Source organism: Orbicella franksi, chromosome 7, assembly GCF_964199315.1.
Source record: "Orbicella franksi chromosome 7, jaOrbFran1.1, whole genome shotgun sequence".
NCBI classification, from domain to species: Eukaryota; Metazoa; Cnidaria; class Anthozoa; order Scleractinia; family Merulinidae; genus Orbicella; species Orbicella franksi.
The window spans coordinates 18,457,542-18,477,573 of NC_138151.1; the positions used below are offsets into that span (position 1 = coordinate 18,457,542).

The following is a 20,032-nucleotide window of genomic DNA, read 5'->3' on the forward strand; positions in this document are numbered from 1 at the left end:
ACAGTCACATGAACCAGTAACAGCATTTCTGCCATATTAGTTGTTACTGTTTCACGACTAAAATATTAGTAATGCTTTAAGTAATTAGCAATTGATAAGCGGAGTATTTTTTTTTGTAAATATCATAGCGGTTATTCTATTGTTTGTGCATTTACATATTTCTAAGGAATGCTGGTAAGCATACCTATTTGCCCTCCATTAGAACCCATCAATGATCTGTCTGTGACAGTCCTTTATCATTTGCTTGCTAGGCCAGAGAATGTGCCACGCCTATATGACTTGGTCCATGTAAAAGATGATCAAATACGCACTGCTTTCTTCTTTGCTCTGAGAAACACACTTGTTGCAGATGATCTCAAACAAGCCACAAACATTGCCTTTCAGGTAAAACCCTTTGCAATTATTTCCAAGGGTGTGCTTAATTGACGTTATTTCATAATGAGAACCTCACCTCACCTATCTTCTTTGCGCTCTGTTGCGCATAAGGCTGCAAATGAGAATGAGAATAATGAGAATGTTGTGGTTAATTTGTGAGCTTAGTTAATTTCTGATTTCAACTATACTAGTTCATTTTGTCTAGTTAGTTAGAGTTTAATCCTAGTCAGTATCAATAAAAATTAATGACTAAGAATAGATTGAAAAATAATTAACTAACTCTAGAAAAGAACTTACATTATTTTGTTATATAGCTGGCGTTTTTCCCGCTACAGCGTGCCCATTCATTGGCTAGTTCATAGTCACATGACATCTGACAATGAAACTGTTTACTGTGAAATGCCATGAACGGGTAACATTGCGAAAACCATGACGTCAAACGGGAAACAGTTCACTGTTGCCCTTCAAATGTTGACTGCTGTTGCATGTGATCAGAGCGTGCAGTTGAAGGTGGCCTGATGTTGTCGCTGGAATCTCAGTGCGTTTTTCAAAATTTGCTTTCTTTTTGTTTTGCTATATAGCAAATCATTTAATGACTGTTCCTCTTGGGGAACAGTGAATATTGTTTCCCTCGAATCTCAATGTTTCCCTTGTCTTCTTCTTGGGAAACATTGAGATTATCGGGAAACAAAATTCATTGTTCCCCTCGGGACCAGTCATTAAGTGTTAAATATAATTTGTTTGTTGTGATCGGTAGACAGTATAGCAGATCTGTAGGTTTTTTGTTCACTGAATTTTTGGTGGCATCTGTCCACCTTCCTAAGAGTGAAAAGTGGATGTTTGTTATAACATAGCTCACATTTTACATGCATGAACATCCATGCAGAGTTTAAACAAAAAACCTACAGCATGTTCAACAAATTTATATCAACTGATAAACCTAAACTGAACATTATTGATTTTATCAATTCAAACAATTGAGTTTGATTCTTACAACTGGTCTTAGAAAAATCTGTATTGATTTTTAGTGATCATTTTGTTGAGGGTCTTGATCCAGTGATTGGATAAGTCCAGAAACAATAATGTTTTATTTGTGTACAGTGAGCATGGCTTTTCTGTAATAATCAGTAATACATCCTAATTTTGGAATGCACCCTAAAACATAATTAGATCCATAAATGCAGGACAATTGTAGCAAACTTAGCTTGACAGCTCTTATTATTAAATGGTTTTACTACATCTGATGCTACTGTGGTTGGGGACTATACTGCTGACTTCCAATAAAACTTACTTTGTCAGGGATCTAAAAGGTGGCGTGTGGTGACATTACAAGGTGAACTCATCGATCAATCAGGTATGGTTAATATGCAGTCAACATAGTTATTACATTTCAAGTAAACCTGTTCTGGTTCTGCTTGCCCTTTGATGCACACAGATCTTGTTTATATACAAATCATACATATGCCTGATGCACATTGAATCAGAAAAGCAGTAATAAATTCTATACAACAATCCTGCCTTAAACTAAAATTCCAAAAGCAACAGAAAAAGTTTGATCATGAAATACAGTTGTTGTTTATGCGAGCCCATTCTGACAATTCTGTAGTGATTTTTTGTTTGAAGGTTCATCACTGCCAATAAATAAAGTAATATGTTGGTTTGAAAAACGCTCATATGAAAATATTGGAAAGAGAACTCTTAAATTTGAACAGTTCTCCAAATGGTTTGAATCAGGAGATAGTTTCAGCACTCTAATTAACCCAAACCCAGGGCTTATTTTAGTCATCATACCATCATACAATCCTTCTAACATGGCCTTAAAGAACAATATAATGCAAGTTGACACATGGGGCCAAATGGGTTGGTTGTTTGACAGTTAAAAAGTAGTCAACCCGACACACATCATCAACTCGTCGGTTGGGTGTATAATTCAGACCTTATAGACCTTTTATTAACTGTCAAACAGAAGTCCATCTCTGGTTAAATACTTACTGACTAAGTTGGGTCTGGCTGAATGGGCAAGTATGTGATGCTTGTTCTCCTTTTTGAACACTTCTGCACTCAACTGATAAACCTTGATTTACAGGTAAACCCCTAGTAAGGAGCCACCCTTGGGGAAATGGGAGGTGGCTACGTAATAAGGGTTAGCCACTTAGTAGGAGTAAATCAGGAATAAGCAAGTTGTTGAAATATCTTTTTTGTTAATTCTAAAAATTAATATAGACTTCTGACATACTTGTAACTAGACAAATGTTAATTGCTAAAGGCAATTAATGTTTTGGTTTGTTTGTCTGGTTGTTTTTCCACCTCAAGGTACAATGAGTGGTGGAGGAAACAAAGTTGTCAAGGGAAGAATGGGGTCTTCCATAAGATCAGATGTAAGTCCTGATCAGCTGGAAGCTATGGAGAAAACCCTGGAGAAAGAGACAAGGGCAGCTGAGGTACAGACACAGTGCCAATTACATGGAAATCATTGACTATTTCACTCCTGAGAGTGTCAGGTGGAACTGCGTAGTGCTAAATGAAAAAGAAAAATTGTTTAGCAATGCAATGTTTACATGTACAAATTTTTATTGTAACTAATTTCTTACACTCAGAGCACAATAAAAGTTTAAAAGAGGACCATTTGGCTCAACCGAACTTCATCAGCCACATTGAAATTTTTACATGTTTTAGATATTACTCTAAATCTCAACATTGAAATGTTTTATTGTGACGGATGAAATTCAGTTCCACTTTTAAACTTTTATTGCACTCTGAGTACAGGAAATTATTTTATATTTGAAAATACTGGTATATTAGTTATCAACAAACTTTTTGGTAGCCTTTCATCACTTATGCCACTTTGCAAAGCAGAGAATATCTTACTGCAAACGCAAGTGCAACTAACAACAAAAGTTCTATGACACTCTTTTTGAATGCACACTTAATACAAATGAAAGGGAAAAGGGTTTGATTAAGAGTAGTAGGGTTTGAATGAAATCTAACAACAATTCACTCTCTAATTGCATGAATAAAAACAAGACAAATATGTCAGTAAATGGGACTATGGACACTGGGTGCTCCCTGCGATAGCAACGAGACTGCGTGGTCGTGACACACCCTGGACAGGTAATTGGGTGGTTAGTTGACACACCTTGCAAACTAAGTGGGGTGGCTAGCCGACTCAAAACCCAATGCACAAACACAAAGTGGGGCGGTTAAAGGACACAAACCCCAGAGCAGAAACTTGGGTGGTTACCGGACACACCCAGTCAATGAATTGGGGTGATAGCAAACTCACCCAGAGAACAAAACCCCTGACCTATCTACTTTTAGGTAGCTAAAAATATGGTGGGGTAAGGGACCCACCCAGCCTGATGCAGGCAATAGCTAAGTGGAAGGTGTGCACCCACATTATGCCCCAAATACTGCCAAGTACTTAGTGACAAATATTAATACAACTTTACCAAGATCTACATTGTCCCATGCTTGGATTCCAAGCTTGTAGTGGGGTACTATGGGTGGAGGCTAGCTGGTCAGTGACTGCTTAGAGTACTGAAGCAGGTGTCCTGATGTATTGCAACAAAAGTACCATAACACTCATTTTAATACAAATGAAAGGGAAAAGGGTTTGATTAAGAGTAGTAGGGTTTGAATGAAATTTAACAAATCCCATATTATTAAAACAGTTGCTAAAGTGAACTTTATCAGCTCAGAACATGGCAGCATTGATCTCTTCCTATAAACCAGTCACCTGTTTGTGCTGTAAAACTTGTCAATTACGTGATTTTTTTTTTCATCCGTGTAGCCATAACAAAATACAGAAAAGGCTATCTTCCTTACTGCAGTGGCGTTAGTTTCAGATGGATGCAATTTGAAATGGAAATCATTTTCAGGCTCAGCACTATGCAACCAGGGGGCCTAAATGTTTTCAATTTCAATTTCATAGAAACACTTAGCATCTGTGCGTTACTTTCAAATGAACAGTCGCGTGAACCGAGCATTTAACGCTTTCATCCTGAAAAAGAGCAATGCTCAAAATGTGTGTGATTTTTCACAAGATGACACTTTGACATTTTTCCGTGTTATCAGTTTTTAATTTTTATTTTCTTTTGACAGTTGATATACATTTAAGTGTCGTGCATCAACCGTGGATAACAATTTATTTCATTTTCATTCATCCTGTACATTTATCAAATATGATGTATGTATTATTATCACAGGAACATAGGGAATCGAAGAAGAGACTTGAAGAGATAGTGGATGAGCTGAAAAAGGAGCTGTCAGCTGCAGAGCACCAGTTACAGAAAAACACCATGGAGATCAAGGTTCTAGCATATTTATACATGCATGCACAGTGCAAACTAAGTAGCCATTTAGTTTCAAAATATTGTTCGATGTACCTTCCATCAATGGAAAAATTAGTTGACCGTCGACCAAGATGTCAATGGAGTGTCAATTGAATGTCAACCGAGTGTCCATTGTGTATTGATCGAGTGTGGATCGAGGTATCAATCCAGGGTATTGATCGATGCTCGTCCGCAGATGCCCTTAATACACATAATCCCATAACACTTCTACCAATGGAAACATGTATGGTGGAACTAAATAGCTATTTAGTTCCATTGCACCTTCTACCAATAGAAACATGTATGGTGGAACTATTTAGTAACTCTTTAGTTCCAGAGCTTTAAGCATCAACATCAACAAAACATCAGCAGAAATATATGCCTATCCATAAGTGATAAGACAGGGAACTGTAAACACATTAAGCTTAAAGGGAGAATAATATCAAATCCTGACTAAAGTATTTAAATCTCTGTTTCTCAAAACCAGCTCCCAAAAGTTGTAAGTTGTATCAATAGGTCAATAATCTTAATTTTGAATACCTTTGGAACACTCAGTTTTGTTAAATGCGATAACATGTCTGTGTCACACACAAATGTCATTTTTTTATCTTTTTTTTTTGTAAGGCTCTTGATGAACAGGAGGAAATATTAAAGCAGCAAATAGTGCATATAGAACAACAAGTAAAGGAGAGTATCCCTGACAAGGCCAGGCTCAAACAACTGGAAGATCTGGTCAAAAGTCATGAAAAAGGCAAGAAATAAATTGATTTCATAATATGCCGATTAGATTAAATGGTTAATGATTTTGATTATGACAAAGTGGATTTTGTAGTTGGTTGTTTTCTCCATTATAAAATTGACAGTGACAAGGAAAATAGCACTAGCTGAAGGTGGCCCCAAACTGAGGCAATCTTGCTTTGGTTTCTGCACTACCAAAATACTCAAATAAAAAACATGGACAAGGTATTAGTGTGCACCCTTGTATACCTTAATATGAACTACAGTCAAACCTCCACTAACAGCAACTTCTCTACAATGCCAACTTTTTATGGTCCCAGTGGACAGTCCATACATTCACTCTTATTTTAACCTCTCTACAATGGCCACCTCTCCACCACAGTATTGGCCACTAAAACGCATCCTAACTGCCAAGATAACCCTTGCCAACAGCCAGTTGACCATTGACTGAAAAATGGTTTATACAAAACCCCATTTTTTTTAATTGTAAAAGGTCACCAAACTTGATCCATACTTCGCTTTGTTGGTCTGTTTAGTTTCTGCTTTAGTGACATTTTGATTGTAACATAGTAAATGGTTTGAACCCAGGAATATTAGTAGTTTGTATAATTTGTGTGATTGTCTGGGTGAGGGTAGTTCTGAAAAGAACTGTTGTTGGTGACTGACTTTTTGACAACCTGAGCAGAAGTCATCTTCAGAGTCAAGTGAATAGTGTTTGTCAGTGTGTGATGGTGTTATAAGTCTGGTCAGTTTAGCCATAATGGTATTGGCTGTAAGACTGTTGTAAAGTTTGTCAGCAGTCATTTTTCAGTTTGATTGTGTTATGAACAGTTTACATGCTAAAATAAAATTTTTTAAGACAAGAAATGTTGCACACCCGTTAAAACAGGTGTCATGTTTCACCCCTCCTCCCCTCTACAAAGGCCAATTTTCTCTGTCCCCAAAGTGGCTGTTGTGGAGAGGTTTGACTGTAGTTCATTTCAACTTGTCTGTCTTTTTTGTATGGTTGTCAAAACAAATTACTGCTCTTGCTTGAAGTATGAAAATCAGACAGACAAATTCCTGTCTTGTGTATATATGTAATTAACATTTAAGGTAATTTCATTTTCCTGTTCTATTGAACTGTTTACAGTGTTGTCACCAGGTTGCGCCATTGCAGGATTCCCTCAATTTCGAAATAAATTGCGCGCTATTTTAAGATGATATAAAAGGGACATCAGGGTGCAAAGGAGAAAACACAAGCACAAAAACATTACCCTTAAAGAAAATTGCTGCAAATAGAAAAATGTCAAAAATCAGACAAGAATTGTAACTGCAGGTTTTAATCAAGTGATTATCATTCCTATAACAAGCATTTGTAAGAAAATAATGAAGGCTTAAAACTATGGGCATTACCTTCCAATTCTGAAATGCTAATCAGTAAGCCATATGATGTATTTCGATAGTGAACAGGTGCTAGAGTTGTCTGTTATTTCTTTTCAGAATGGCAAGCAACAGTAAGATCATCAGCCAAGATTGAATCAGAAGTTCAAAGGTCAGTTCAGCTCAGATGTCTTGTTTGTATGACCTGTACTTTTTACTAGATCAATTTTTATTTCTGTAGACTTCACAAGCAAATAATGGAGATTGGTGGTTCTAAGCTCAAGACACAACAGGTAATAATAATAACTTTATTATCCTGTGGAATTGTTTTAGCCAAGGGATAACCTTCTGTTAATAGAGGACACCTACCTAAAAACAATAACAAAACCTAAGAATGATTTAAAAATTAGTCTTTTTACAAGTTACAAAACCTAAGAATAATTTCCCCCTCACTTGTGATAACTTACATCTTTCTCATATTTCATTAATTATAGAACACTATTTGCTTACTTACATGTGTTTCTTAATCTTTATAATAAATATTAGGGCCGTGTGGATGTATTGACAAATGCCATGGATGATGTGGTAGGACAAATCACTAAAGCAAATGTTGCTATCAAAACTTGTCACAGGTATGCACAGTTCAGTAAGAAATACTTCTTTGACATGAAGGTGAAAACACGGTGTTAAACCTAATAATCAGTGGTCACCTTGTTGGCTTGAGCTTTATTTGACCCCTAAAGGGTCCTAAAAGATACTTCTTAAAATGTAATGGGCTTGATTACCAGCCACTGTTCAGGAAAGGAGCCCGCACCAGCAGACCGCACTCGAGAATCGAGCCTGAAAACAGAAATAAGAGCATTTTAATTATTACTATTATCAATTATCTTCGAGTGCACCCTAAAAGATAATTTGACAGTTTTTAAAATAGTGGCGTTTCATAATGAACACCCTAAGTGATACCAGAATTCTTGATTTTTACCCCTAAGCAAGATGACGAGCATCCGCAACTTTTTCATATGGGAGTTCCCTGGCCTAACTGCCCAAATGAACCTTGGGTGTCATTTATACCTGACTCAAAATTGATGGATGGACAATAGCATTATAATGAAACTCAGATTGAATGAATGTTCCTTGAAATACACTAGTTAGAACAGTCAACCTGTCAACATCAGAAATATCAACTCTCTATCATTTAAATCACAATCACACATTTTTATTCCTACTTTTTTGTAGACTGATTATTATTTCTTTGGTAATTATTTTATCTGCAAGTAGAAAATCTGAACATATTCTCACATTCTTATTTTCATATTCTCATGTAATTTGATTTTTATTTTAAAATTGAGCGGATCGTAACAGTATAGCTTATCAGTTGCATTGGTGCTCAAAGATGCTTTCAACATGTACTTTGCACTCTATGAATTCTTATTATTTTATAATTATTTTAAAATTGCATGGTATCGTGTATCTTGTTTACTCCTCGAAATAATCATCTAGGAACATAAAAAAGGCAGAAGATAATGTTAAGTCACTTCACAATGAAATTGAAGAAAACAGTGCCAACATCCAGAAGCTTGAGGTAAGATATTTTTGATATGTGTGAGTCATGTCAAAAAAGCATTATCAGATAGAAATGTTATTAATCCACTGATTTAGCTTCATTTGTTTCTTACTCCATTTTGATCATGTGATGTAGACTCAACTGTTGATACCTACATGTAGTTGAAGGATTATATGCAGCATCAATACATTTGAAAGAAACAGGCTTTCATTAATATTACCCACATCTTTATGGAATTGAAGGAGGAAAGGAAATCTTACTTGAAATGTTTAAGTAACCTGAGACCTTGTCAGCTTTCAGAAGGCAAAGAACCTTATATGAGGTCATATTTTTGACTCTGTAACTTATATAGTTGCTGGCAAATAGTGACTATCATGTTACACTAATGTGCTGCCCAGATGCCCTGCTATTTCACCTGAGGTTTTCAATGTGTTTGTATGTAAAGTTCTCTTTTATGACCATTTAGTGAGTATATTCTAACTGAATAACTTACAGGAAGAGTTTAAAACATTGGAGGAAAAAGCTACTAAAGTCCTAGAAGACTATGAAAAGGCTCAGGTAAGCCACAAGTATAATTTATAATTTTTGTTTATAATTTGCCTTCATAGCCTCACGGTGGCACATTGATAATGTCACTAAAAAAAGTGTCAGATTAAATATGTGTCTATATTAGCCTAGGGCTAGTCAGTTTTCCCTGCCAAGCAGAAGATATGGAATTATAATTTTTACTAAATATTTGATAAGCAGCATTAATCTTGTAAGCTACAGACCACTTAAACAGATTTATGTGAAATGGGCCTTAGCTAAAAGGACAATTTCTTTCTTTCTTTCCCAGATGTACATTTAAACCTTCATTACACTAAAACTCACACCCTTTCAACAACGTCATTTTAAGTAGGGGACTTAGCAAAAAACGTGGCCTCCTGTTTGAGTAATTTTTATTCCGTTTTGTAACTGTTTATTGACGTTATGTGTTTATGATTTTTGTCCTTCAGTTTTAACCAAGATTTATTTATGTTCTGGAAAAAAATAGCGGTGACGTAGAATACTTTTATGCAGTAGTACTTACACCCTTGATTAATCGGCTTTTGCACAAATGGGACCTGGAAACTGTAATAAAATAACCTTTTTCCAAAATGTGGCTATTTCTTGTGTAATAAGAAAAGGCAGCAGTTCCAATCAAGGGAATGTGTTTGTAATGACATACAAGTAATTGACACTTTTGTCTGTTTTTTTTTTCTTTGTTTGCTAGTTTCTTCTCTACCATTGTTACATTTTTCAAATACAAGGGTCAATAATTAGTGATTACCTTGCATTTTTGTTCATGCATACAGCAAGAAATGTCAGCAATGGAGGAATCTTTAGAATTGCTAAGAAAGGAAGTGGCAGAACTGGAGCAGGAAGAGACTAAGATGAGGAGTCAGGAGGTGGACATTAAACATGAAGTGGAGAAATATGAGACAGTTTTGAAAGAAAACCAACAGAAAGTCAAACACTGGCAAAAGGAGGTGTGTAATTATCAGTTTTTTCAATGCCATGAGGATTAAAAGCATCATAGTCAACTGCTACTGCGTTCACACTCTGATTGTGCAGAGAATTCATTGCACTTACGAACTTTGCAGTAGTTAATTGTTCCTTAAGTGTTAAATGCAGTCCAAACAGCGTTACATGGCTCAAATAAGATACCAGTTACCAGGCTAAAAACAAGATAAACACCCGGCACTCAGGCTATTTGAAGGCTATAATGCTAGTGCAACCATGTGATACAAAATCCCAGAATAACTGTGAATAAAAAATAAAAATGGGAATGTATTTCCCAACCAAATGCAGACGCACTAACCTCTGGGGGTTAGAGGCCGGATTACAAGATTTCCAGATGTTCAAAGATGAATAACTCCTAAAACAAAATTTGAAAATTTGAGAGCTGGGATGGATACATTTCAACTGCAAACTCTAGCCATATTTATACTTAATAACAAAAGACTCAATCAATGCCATAGCAACACATGTGTGCTGCATAGCCCCCGGAAAATATTTACATGCCCTGTCACTGACAGTGACAGTTTAGTTCTGCCGAATGTAAATACATTTACATAAGTTAACTATATTAAACAACGCCGTTGTAGAGAGGTGGCCATTTTAAAGAGGTTAAATAAGATTGACTGTATGGACTGTCCGCCAGGACAAAAGAAAAAGGCCGTTGTAGAGAGCTGGCTGATGCTCGAGGTTCGACTTTCTATAACACCTATAACTACCTTATAGATAATTAACTTAAGGTCATTCCCCAGTATTGCATTGCGCATCCTTACTGCGCATAATTTATGGCGTTATTAGCGCGCATTCGTGCACGCGCACATTGAAAATATGGGGGATTTGCCTTAATATTGAGTTCTGTCAGGTGAAAAATGGTTATAGCTCACTAACGAGCTCGGGCACCCCAAATTTTTTTCCAGTCATTTTAATCAACTAATCATTAGCTTTGCGTGAGAAAAGACTGATCTGATTTCTATTGTTGAAAATTGAAAAAATAAGGAAAATAGCAGCTGCACTGTAGTCTTTTCTGTTAGGCAGTTTGATAGCCATAGCAGGCAATTTGGTTCCAATATTTTAACAAGGATTCAGCTGTCTGTCAAAATCAAACTTAAAAAGTTTATTGGTGTCCGACACAAGTATTGACTGTAGTTTGAGGCGTGTTTTCATGAGTCTGGGTTCACAAAGAGTTTACAATAACTTGGAATGCGTTCTTGTAATAAGCAGTAAATAACGCTAAAATGGGACATTTTCAATGCCTCACTGCTCCTTGACGAGCATGGGCACCCCCCTTTTTTATTTTATAATTAAAGTTCTCATATGATAAATATTCATTGGACAAAGTTTGAACAAAAATCTATGTGCAGTTTAATTTCAGGGGAATTACCTTAAAAGGTAGATAGAAACTTGCTCCTAATTTGCTGTAAAACGTTTGTTTATGTTTAGTTGAGTAAGTTGTCATTGCAATCATTGAGTGCATCAGCAGAGACTGAACCAGAAGAGAGCCTTGCAACTCTAACACGCGATGAACTGGAGGGCATTGATAAAGAGACTGTTATGGTAATGTAAAGAGTATTAATAGAGTAGAAATAAGTATTAAACTGTTTCGTAGTAAATGGTTTGAACCCAGGAGTATCAGTAGTTCGTATAGTGTGATCGTCCGGGTGAGGGTAGTTCTGAAAAGAACTGTTGTTGGTGACGGACGTTTCGACAACCTGAGCGGAAGTCATCTTCAGAGTCAAGTGAATAGTGTTTGTCAGTCGATGATGTTATAAGTCTGGTCCGTTGAACGTTATTGGTCAGTTTCGCCATGATGGTACAAAGTATTTTCAACGATTGACTCTGGAAAGTTGGTACACCAACCTAGAACAAACGCCTCTTAACAGATGTCAACAACTACCGGCGCCTTACAAACGACTTATCCACGACGGAAACGAAACCGACAAACGGACTTCTAACAGACCGACTTAACAGTACATGGACCAAACACCGACCAATTTGACTAACAATAGACGGATCGAAACCCACCAATGACTGATGACAAACTTTACACGAGTCTTTCAGCCAATACCATCATGGCTAAACTGACCAATAGCGTTCAACGGACCAGACTTAGAACAGCATCGACTGACAAACACTATTCACTTGACTCTGAAGATGACTTCCGCTCAGGTTGTCGAAACGTCAGTCACCAACAACAGTTCTTTTCAGAACTACCCTCACCCGGACGATCACACTATACGAACTATTAAACTGTTTGTTCACCAGTCCTTTGGCACATATGAAAGGTGTTACGAGTTATTCCAATTATTTAAATGAAACGTCTAACATCTTTGTTTTGAAAATAGTAAATTTTAATTTTAGTCATTTGTTGTAAGTTACGTTTATGCTTTTTTTTCATTTTAAGGACGGTGCCTACTAATTACAAAGGTTTTTGCGCCAGGTTAAGACCACGCGGAAAAAGTAGATCTTTGCAAGGGCTATTGGAATCCACAAAGTAAAATGGGGGTAGCCACGCATTTTTTCGAGATAAGTAGCCTTGAATCTCAACAAAAATGCTGACATCAGCATTTTCCTGAAAAAAGAAGGAAAGGATATTTATTCACAGATTTCCTTTGAATTCGCCTTTACATACAGAAAAGCAAACACATTTAAAAAGATCTTCAAGCTACATGGCAAATGATAACAAAAAAAACACATTTTTAATATGTTTTTAATAACAAAATCGTTGCAAAAGCGCTTTTAGCGTTTCTGACAGCCTTCCTCTGGTTCAGCTAAAATACGGTCTAAATACCTTTTGCTCACACCCAGAAACTAATCACGTGTTGAATAGACTTGCCACTTCCATTTCATGACATAAAATGTAGGGGTAAAAACGCGTTTTTTAAAGTTATTGATCTTTTTTGAAAACGTTTACGGTGTCCGTTACATTTTTTCCTGTCACCTCCCCAGTAAGTAAGACATTTGCGTATCTCGCACTTGTTTTGCGCGTGCATTACGCCATCTGTAGGTACATGTTTACAGTTGGATTTCAGTATAATGTGCGACAGATAACAGCTAGGTTTTCAGCTGGAAGACGTAAACAGTTAGTGGTTAGCGATATGCTGCTATTCTGTTGTTCCTGGTTTAAGGACCAGTTCATTAAACTTGATTTGGTCACAGCAGTAAGATTTTGCTTTCATTTCAGGCGCGTACGTGATAGCGTAGTTGATCGCGTCAATGTCAGTCCCAGCGCGCGTGTGGAGCTAAACCATGGCTTGCGTGATGCGTAGAACGTGTCTGCACAAACAAAAGTAGGCACCGTCCCGTCTACCATTTCCATTCAGACAGCATGTTTCCTATAAAATATAAAAGAACGTGTAGTTCAGGTGATGATCACTGCTGGAGAATGAACATGTACGTAAAGTACAAGAAAAAGGTAATGGTTAACCATTGCACTATCTTTTTGATGTATAAATCTGTCATCATTCAGTTCACTATCACAGAAAAAAAATGTAATTGTCTGTTACATCAGCTTAGGTAAGAAGGTACTAATGTTATTTCTATATCACATTATAGCTGAATCAGCTGTGCTTATTGTAGATAATTTTTAAATGTTCCGCTTTCTAGTACGAAATTACTGTTTTGGAGGAAAAACTTAAACAAATGAAACCTAACATGGCAGCCATTGCAGAATATCAGAAAAAGGTATTTAACAACATTTATTGACATGCATTGTTTAAAATGTTCCATTATTGGATGGCGATGACAGGTAGTGGCTGTGGCCAGTAAGAACAGCGAAAAACAGCAATTTTACAAAGACTGTAATCTCATAAAGCAACCAAGTATTAAGGGATCATTGCTATTGAGTGTCAGAAGTGTTTAATATACGCTGTGTGTGAAGTGAAATCCTGATCTGTGGGATAGCAGGGTCTTGGTTGGGTAGAATGGCAAGAGTAATCAGTGGGATCCTACCTTTAATCCCACAAAACATTGGCAGGATCCGCAGTGGCACCCCACGTCATCTGGGATAAGTGGGGATCCCAGCTTGGAAATACATGATCCCAGGTGGAATTCTCGAGATTCCACCTCCCGTTTTAACCTAAGGGGTGCTTTTTTTTGGTAGTTATTTGTTATAGATAAACTTCAGTTGTTATAGATTTGTAGTTCAATCAGATAATTAGTTTTTGAAAGATTTGCATCTCTGGGGTTTTGTGCACTCGATTGGTTTGCTGCAGAAGTGTCTGCAAAGTATTTTAGATGCCTTAAAGGAATAACCATGAATCGTTCAAATGCCACCAATAGTGACATTCGGAATAATGCACTCACTGAAGTAAGTGTCAGAAGTTTAATTTTGTGTCTCTGAATTTTGTGTGGCTAACATGTTTACGACCCTTGTTCCTATTCAATTCTTTTTCTTGTGCAGGAAGAAGCTTATCTTGCTCGAGTGAAGGAACTCGATGAAGTGACATCAGAGCGTGATCAGAAAAGACGAGAGCATGAGGCTATGAGGAAGCAGCGCCTTGATGAGTTCATGGCGGGTTTTTCTGTCATCACTACTAAGCTGAAGGAAATGTATCAGGTAAGCTAAGTCAGTGATTTTCGGGTGTCTGGAAAACCCGAATAGCGAATAGCTAATAGTCGCGAATAGTCTCGAATAGTACGAATAGTGGCGAACAGACGCGAAAAGTGGCGAATAGTGACGAAAAGTCGTCAATGGTCACCACTTTAGATCTAATATCCTGCATTAATTAAGGTAATTCCTCTGAAATAAAAGTGACAATAGATTTTTGTTCAAACTTTGTCCACTGAATATTTGTCATATGATAACTTCAATTTTGAAATAAAAAAGGGGGGTGCCCATGCTCATTGAGGAGCAGTGAGGCATTGAAAATGCCCCATTTTTGCATTATTTAATGCTTATTATAAGAACGCATTCCCAGTAATTGTAACATCTTTGTAAGCCCGGATTCATAAGAACACGCATTAAACTACAGTCAATACATTGTGTCGAGCACAAATAAACGTTTAAGTTTGATTCAGACAGAAAGCTAAATCCTTGATTAAAAATTTGAACCAAATTTCTTGACGTGGTTACCGACTGCAAAATAGAAAAGACCACAGTGTATTTGCTATTTTTCTTATTTATTCAATTTTCAGCAATAGAAATTAGATCAGTCTTTTCTCACGCAAAGCTTATGATTAGTTGATTACAACGACTGGAAAAAAAATTGGGGTGCCCATGCTCGTTAGTGGGCTAGAGCCATTTTTCAACTGACAGAGCTCAATATCAAGGCAAATCCGTCATGTTTTCAATATGCGCGTGCACGAGCGCGAGCTAATGACGCCATAAGTTATGCGCAGTAAGGATGCGCAATGCAAATGTGAGGAATGACCTTAATTGTCCAAATAAGCAACAGAATTTGAGTGAATTTATTACCTTTTCTTCTCCGGACTCAGGCTAGGGCTGTCCATCGCCGACATTAAGAAAACAGAAAACACAAGGATAACCTAATAAAGACGTATTTACGCGGTTAAAACAGAAGAAATTACGTTTAGAAACACCTTTTGTCCTGATAATCGTTTGTGCTTTTTAGCGGGAAAATCCCATCTTACGTTGCTGTGACGTTGACTGCGAGATACTGGGTACCCTATATGCTACGATTTGCCACTATTCGCAACTATTCGAGACTGTTCGCCACCATTCGCACTATTCGTACTATTCGCTATTCGGGTTTTCCAGACACCCGTGATTTTCTGCAGTCAACAAATAGCGTGTCACTATAGCTGATGCCTTATCACTGAATTTCCATGTGTTCTTTTAGTTGCGGATTTTTCTCCATTCATGATTCTTCACAGGATAAATCACCCAAAACACTAGTCAAATTCATCAAGCCTAAGTCTTCATGGTTTGAAGAGTGAAAGTTAATCAACATAAGGAAATTGTTATCGCATTAGAATTGCTAAAAATTTATTATAGTGCATCTTATTTATCGTGTATGCACATCAGTATTGTGTTATTTATTCTGTACTCATTGTGCTGTCTTCTACTCAGCAAAAACCAACAATTGCGAAATTTGCTAATTTGTTTACCAGATGATTACGCTTGGTGGAGATGCTGAATTAGAGTTGGTGGATAGCCTTGATCCTTTCTCTGAGGGAATTGTTTTCAGGTAAAATATGAGCTCTGTGTCATGCGTTTTAGGCATGTGTTATTTCAGCCTAAAACCTTCATATATACAATCTCCTTTTGCACTTACATCATCATCGTCGTCATTATCGTCGTCGTCGTCGTCGTCGTCGTCGTCGTCGTCGTCGTCGTCGTCGTCGTCGTCGTCGTCATACGAAATGTATGTGCTCACCATCCCATCTAAACGGAAATTTCAAAAACAACTCAACGAGTTATTTCGTGGTGGTTATTTAACTTTTTGCTCAATTCTGTACAGTAAATGTCTCAGTCTAAGAAACAAAAAGTGTCCCCATGTAGTGGTTTTATTACTACTATTTTATTCTGACACTGGAAATGAGGGTATATCTTACGTAACAGCACAGTCATTGAATGTCTTACTGATGTTTGGGTGACAGTCAGGGTCCGAAATTGCGCTTTCCTGGTCGCCAATGCGACTAAAAATTTTGCACTGGCGACCAGAATTTCACAGCTGGTCGCCAGCGGGCGATTAACTATTTCAAGCAACGATAATTACACAAACTTTGTTTTTCAGCCAAATCGATTAAAATAAAATTCAAAGCCGCCCGCCAATTGGTCACTTACTTTTTACCTTTCCGCTGCTTTTGAAGTATAAAACCGATTTTCCTGTTATTATAAATCTACCACAACGTTTCACAGCTACGCTAAGTGCGAAGCTTCGCCGCCATGTTTTTCCAGCGGTTTCCCATAACGTACGTATTGCGGGCGCAGAAGGCCACGTGCGTTCTTTCCCCATGAATATTTACTCAGGCGATGTGGTGTCCAAAGACGTCCCGAACTCTTTCCGTAATTTATTACAAAGTGGAGACGGAACATCCGTGAAGAAATTAGTGGAAGATTTTGATATTCAACATGGCGATCCGTCGATCGTCTTGACAGAACGCGAAAGGAGAGATCGTTTTGAACATAGAGCAAAGAACCAAACGGCAGTTTTCAGTCGGGTAAATTTCTTCTCCAAAAGGTAGAGACAAGAGAAGGTATAAAATTGACTTGAAACATTTGGCAGTCGCACGAAACTGCGTATATGGCCGGCATTCGATTCGTTCGTCGTGGGTTTTCAGTGGTAGCCGTATAAATAATCAGCGTGTTTGTATTTAATCTTATCGTTAGCGGAAAAATCGCCATCATTGCGGCCCCAAACGCGTTCTCTTCGTTCCGATTCTTAAAAGAAAAACTGGCGAGCAGAATTTTCCATCTGGCGACCAAAAATTTTGGTTTTTGTTTCGCTGCGAAGGAAAAATTTTATTGAGACTTTTTGGCGACCACATTTTTCCATATGGCGACTGAAAAAAAAAATTTCAGTCGCCAGTTGGCGCCTGCCTAAAAAAGTTAATTTCGGACCCTGGACAGACAGTTTTTTAAAAACAGAAAAGTATGCAAATAGAAAAGTGCTGATAAATAATAAAGTCATCGCTTTGTTTTAGTGTGAGGCCACCAAAGAAAAGCTGGAAAAACATTTCTAACTTATCAGGAGGGGAGAAGACTCTGAGTTCACTGGCTTTGGTGAGAGCACATTTCACCTGCAGTTAATTCCATTTATTTATTTTATTTATTTATTACAATTTATGGCATACAAAAACAGAAGATAAAGGATGATATGCAGAGGTACTAAAATGAAAAATGATGCAAATTCAAATATGGTAGTAATAAATTAGTAATTTGCACAGTTGACACTTACATGTGCTGCTGTCGTATGTGTAATGAGAGAGTGCATTCTCTGTGCAGAACCTCAACCACTGCACTGGGTCCTGCAATGTTCTCCTACAGGAGAGTTTAAGAATGGCTGATTGGTCTACCACTCTAAATTCAGTGCTTTCCAGACGTTCCATTATAGACCTGTTTGCTACACTACGTTCCCTCGCGCAATTCTATTTCGAGGCTGTTTGTAGCAAGATGCTTCATGATTAAATATGTTATCATTAAATGCTGTCTCGTTGGCATGGTCCCTCCAAATTTTGCACTAGCCAATTACATTCTAGGAAACATGTAACGTTCATGTCACGCGCGTGTTTCCAAAAAAGAATAAAAGATTCTGAGTCCCTGAGGGAATTCAAACCCATGACCTCCCATCCACCGGATGGGTGCTCTGTCCACTCTTGACGTTATTTACGGCGAGCAAGGCAAGATACTTGGTTCTTATTGAGACACCCTACATACAGCTAGGATCATTAATGTCAAGAGCGTAGAAGGCGATAAAAAGGCTTATAAAACAGGAGAATCAACCATCATAAGGATTTAGGAGAGCCGTTAGAATGCAATGTGAAGTGGAAAAAGTTCACATTCCAAAGTAAAATTCATCGTTGATGTCTAATTTGAGCACAATCAGCGGCAAGCATAAGTTGCAACTGATTCCAATGCAAACACAATAGGTTTTGCTGCTGTGCAAGTACGTAGGAAGCAATTCAGAATTTTGGTTTAATTGTTTTAGCCTGTGCACTATAAACTGATAATGTCATCTTGTTTGTGTTCGTGTAGGTTTTTGCCCTTCATCACTACAAACCAACACCACTGTATGTCATGGATGAAATTGATGCTGCTCTTGACTTTAGAAATGTGTCTATTGTAGCAAACTACATCAAGGTCAGTTGACTTCAGGAAAAAAAACATGATTTGGAAATTCCCAATACAGACAAGTTCGGGTGTTTTATGTTCAGTTTTTAGTGCTTCATCTCATGGGTATTTTTAGATCTGCACGCTGTAGTTTCTTAGACATTTTAAAATATGACAATATAAATTCAAAATGAATCTGTCGATTAACTTTGTAAACAAAGACAGTTATCTGCATTAGCATGTTTTAATGATAGTTGGAGCTTTGGGGTTCTATCTTTTCAGTCAAAACGGACGCTTTAGAAATTATAATTGTTCATAGTGCAGCCTGAAATGTCTGGATAGAAACTTTTAACCCATTGTTTGAATGTATCACCAAACATTGAAAGCCCTGTAAGATGTCATAGAGTTGGGTATATGCCATCACAGCAGTCTAATTGCATCAAATATAGTTTTACTTCAAGCATAAGGGATATACTTTTTAATAATATGTATGGGTAAATGCGTGGAGTCAGTGAGCTGTCTTTATGAGAACGTTTCCACTACACGAAAATAAAGTTAAATGAAGCAGGATGCAGAGTTTAAATGTTTTTGTGGAAGATTTAATCGCTAGCTATCGGTCAGCATGTAAATTTTACATAAAAACAAATTTTCCCATCTCACCGAATCTGCCTTATTTCCATAACAATTTTGCATTCTAAAGAAATCAGTTTCTTTCGTACGTGTATTAACATTTAGGCCTGAATGTACTGGGTCAAATTAAGGGTGAATTTAGTTTTACTCTCAGCACCATTTTAAAATTGGTTTTATTTTGTACTGCTTTTTGTTTTAGGAGAGGACAAAGAATGCCCAGTTTATTATCATCAGCTTACGGAATAATATGTTCGAATTAGCTGATAGACTTATAGGTATTTTTAAGACTGATAATTGTACGAAGAGTGTTGCAATCAATCCACAACTAATAGCATCCGAGGCCTGATGTTACAGTATCGGCCTTCAGTTATAACAGGCGAATGAAGATGACTTGTTAATGACAAAGTTAGCTGTCGCGGTGGTGGCATTGAAGTAAACCTAGCTAAGGTTTCCCGCATGTATAAAGTGAAGTATATAAAAAACACACGCAAAAATTAGTTATTGTTTTGTACTTTGTAGACCTGAAAATAAATTGTGAAAATAATGTACTTTGTATATGAAATAGTGTCTTAACAAGCTCTTAAAAATGTAATTTGAAATTGGTGTTACAAAATACTTATAAAAAGACCATTTCCGAGTTGCCTATTGCCTCTGTATCAAGATGAATCTTTATGCAAAACCATCGACTTGAAATTTTCTTTCACCTGTACGTTCATTTTCAGAAAAATCACATTCATTTCTAATTATAAGTTTTGCACGGGAACT

General features: G+C 37.1%; 1 protein-coding gene across 1 annotated transcript in view; it reads left to right on the forward strand.

The window, feature by feature from the left end:
* LOC145491917 (structural maintenance of chromosomes protein 4-like) overlaps positions 1–19,813 on the forward strand; it is a 48,876-nt gene extending 29,063 nt beyond the window's left edge. The window contains exons 20-37 of the mRNA XM_081471214.1: positions 252–384; positions 1,675–1,729; positions 2,689–2,816; positions 4,581–4,685; positions 5,331–5,457; positions 6,927–6,978; positions 7,048–7,099; positions 7,353–7,438; positions 8,307–8,388; positions 8,866–8,928; positions 9,705–9,878; positions 11,347–11,460; positions 13,510–13,587; positions 14,306–14,461; positions 15,976–16,052; positions 17,512–17,590; positions 18,563–18,667; positions 19,467–19,813. Of these exons, the coding sequence (XP_081327340.1) occupies positions 252–384; positions 1,675–1,729; positions 2,689–2,816; positions 4,581–4,685; positions 5,331–5,457; positions 6,927–6,978; positions 7,048–7,099; positions 7,353–7,438; positions 8,307–8,388; positions 8,866–8,928; positions 9,705–9,878; positions 11,347–11,460; positions 13,510–13,587; positions 14,306–14,461; positions 15,976–16,052; positions 17,512–17,590; positions 18,563–18,667; positions 19,467–19,613 (1,813 nt within the window). The 3' untranslated portion in view covers positions 19,614–19,813. The remainder of the gene's footprint in view (positions 1–251; positions 385–1,674; positions 1,730–2,688; positions 2,817–4,580; positions 4,686–5,330; positions 5,458–6,926; positions 6,979–7,047; positions 7,100–7,352; positions 7,439–8,306; positions 8,389–8,865; positions 8,929–9,704; positions 9,879–11,346; positions 11,461–13,509; positions 13,588–14,305; positions 14,462–15,975; positions 16,053–17,511; positions 17,591–18,562; positions 18,668–19,466) is intronic.
* The last annotated feature ends 219 nt before the right edge of the window (positions 19,814–20,032 follow it).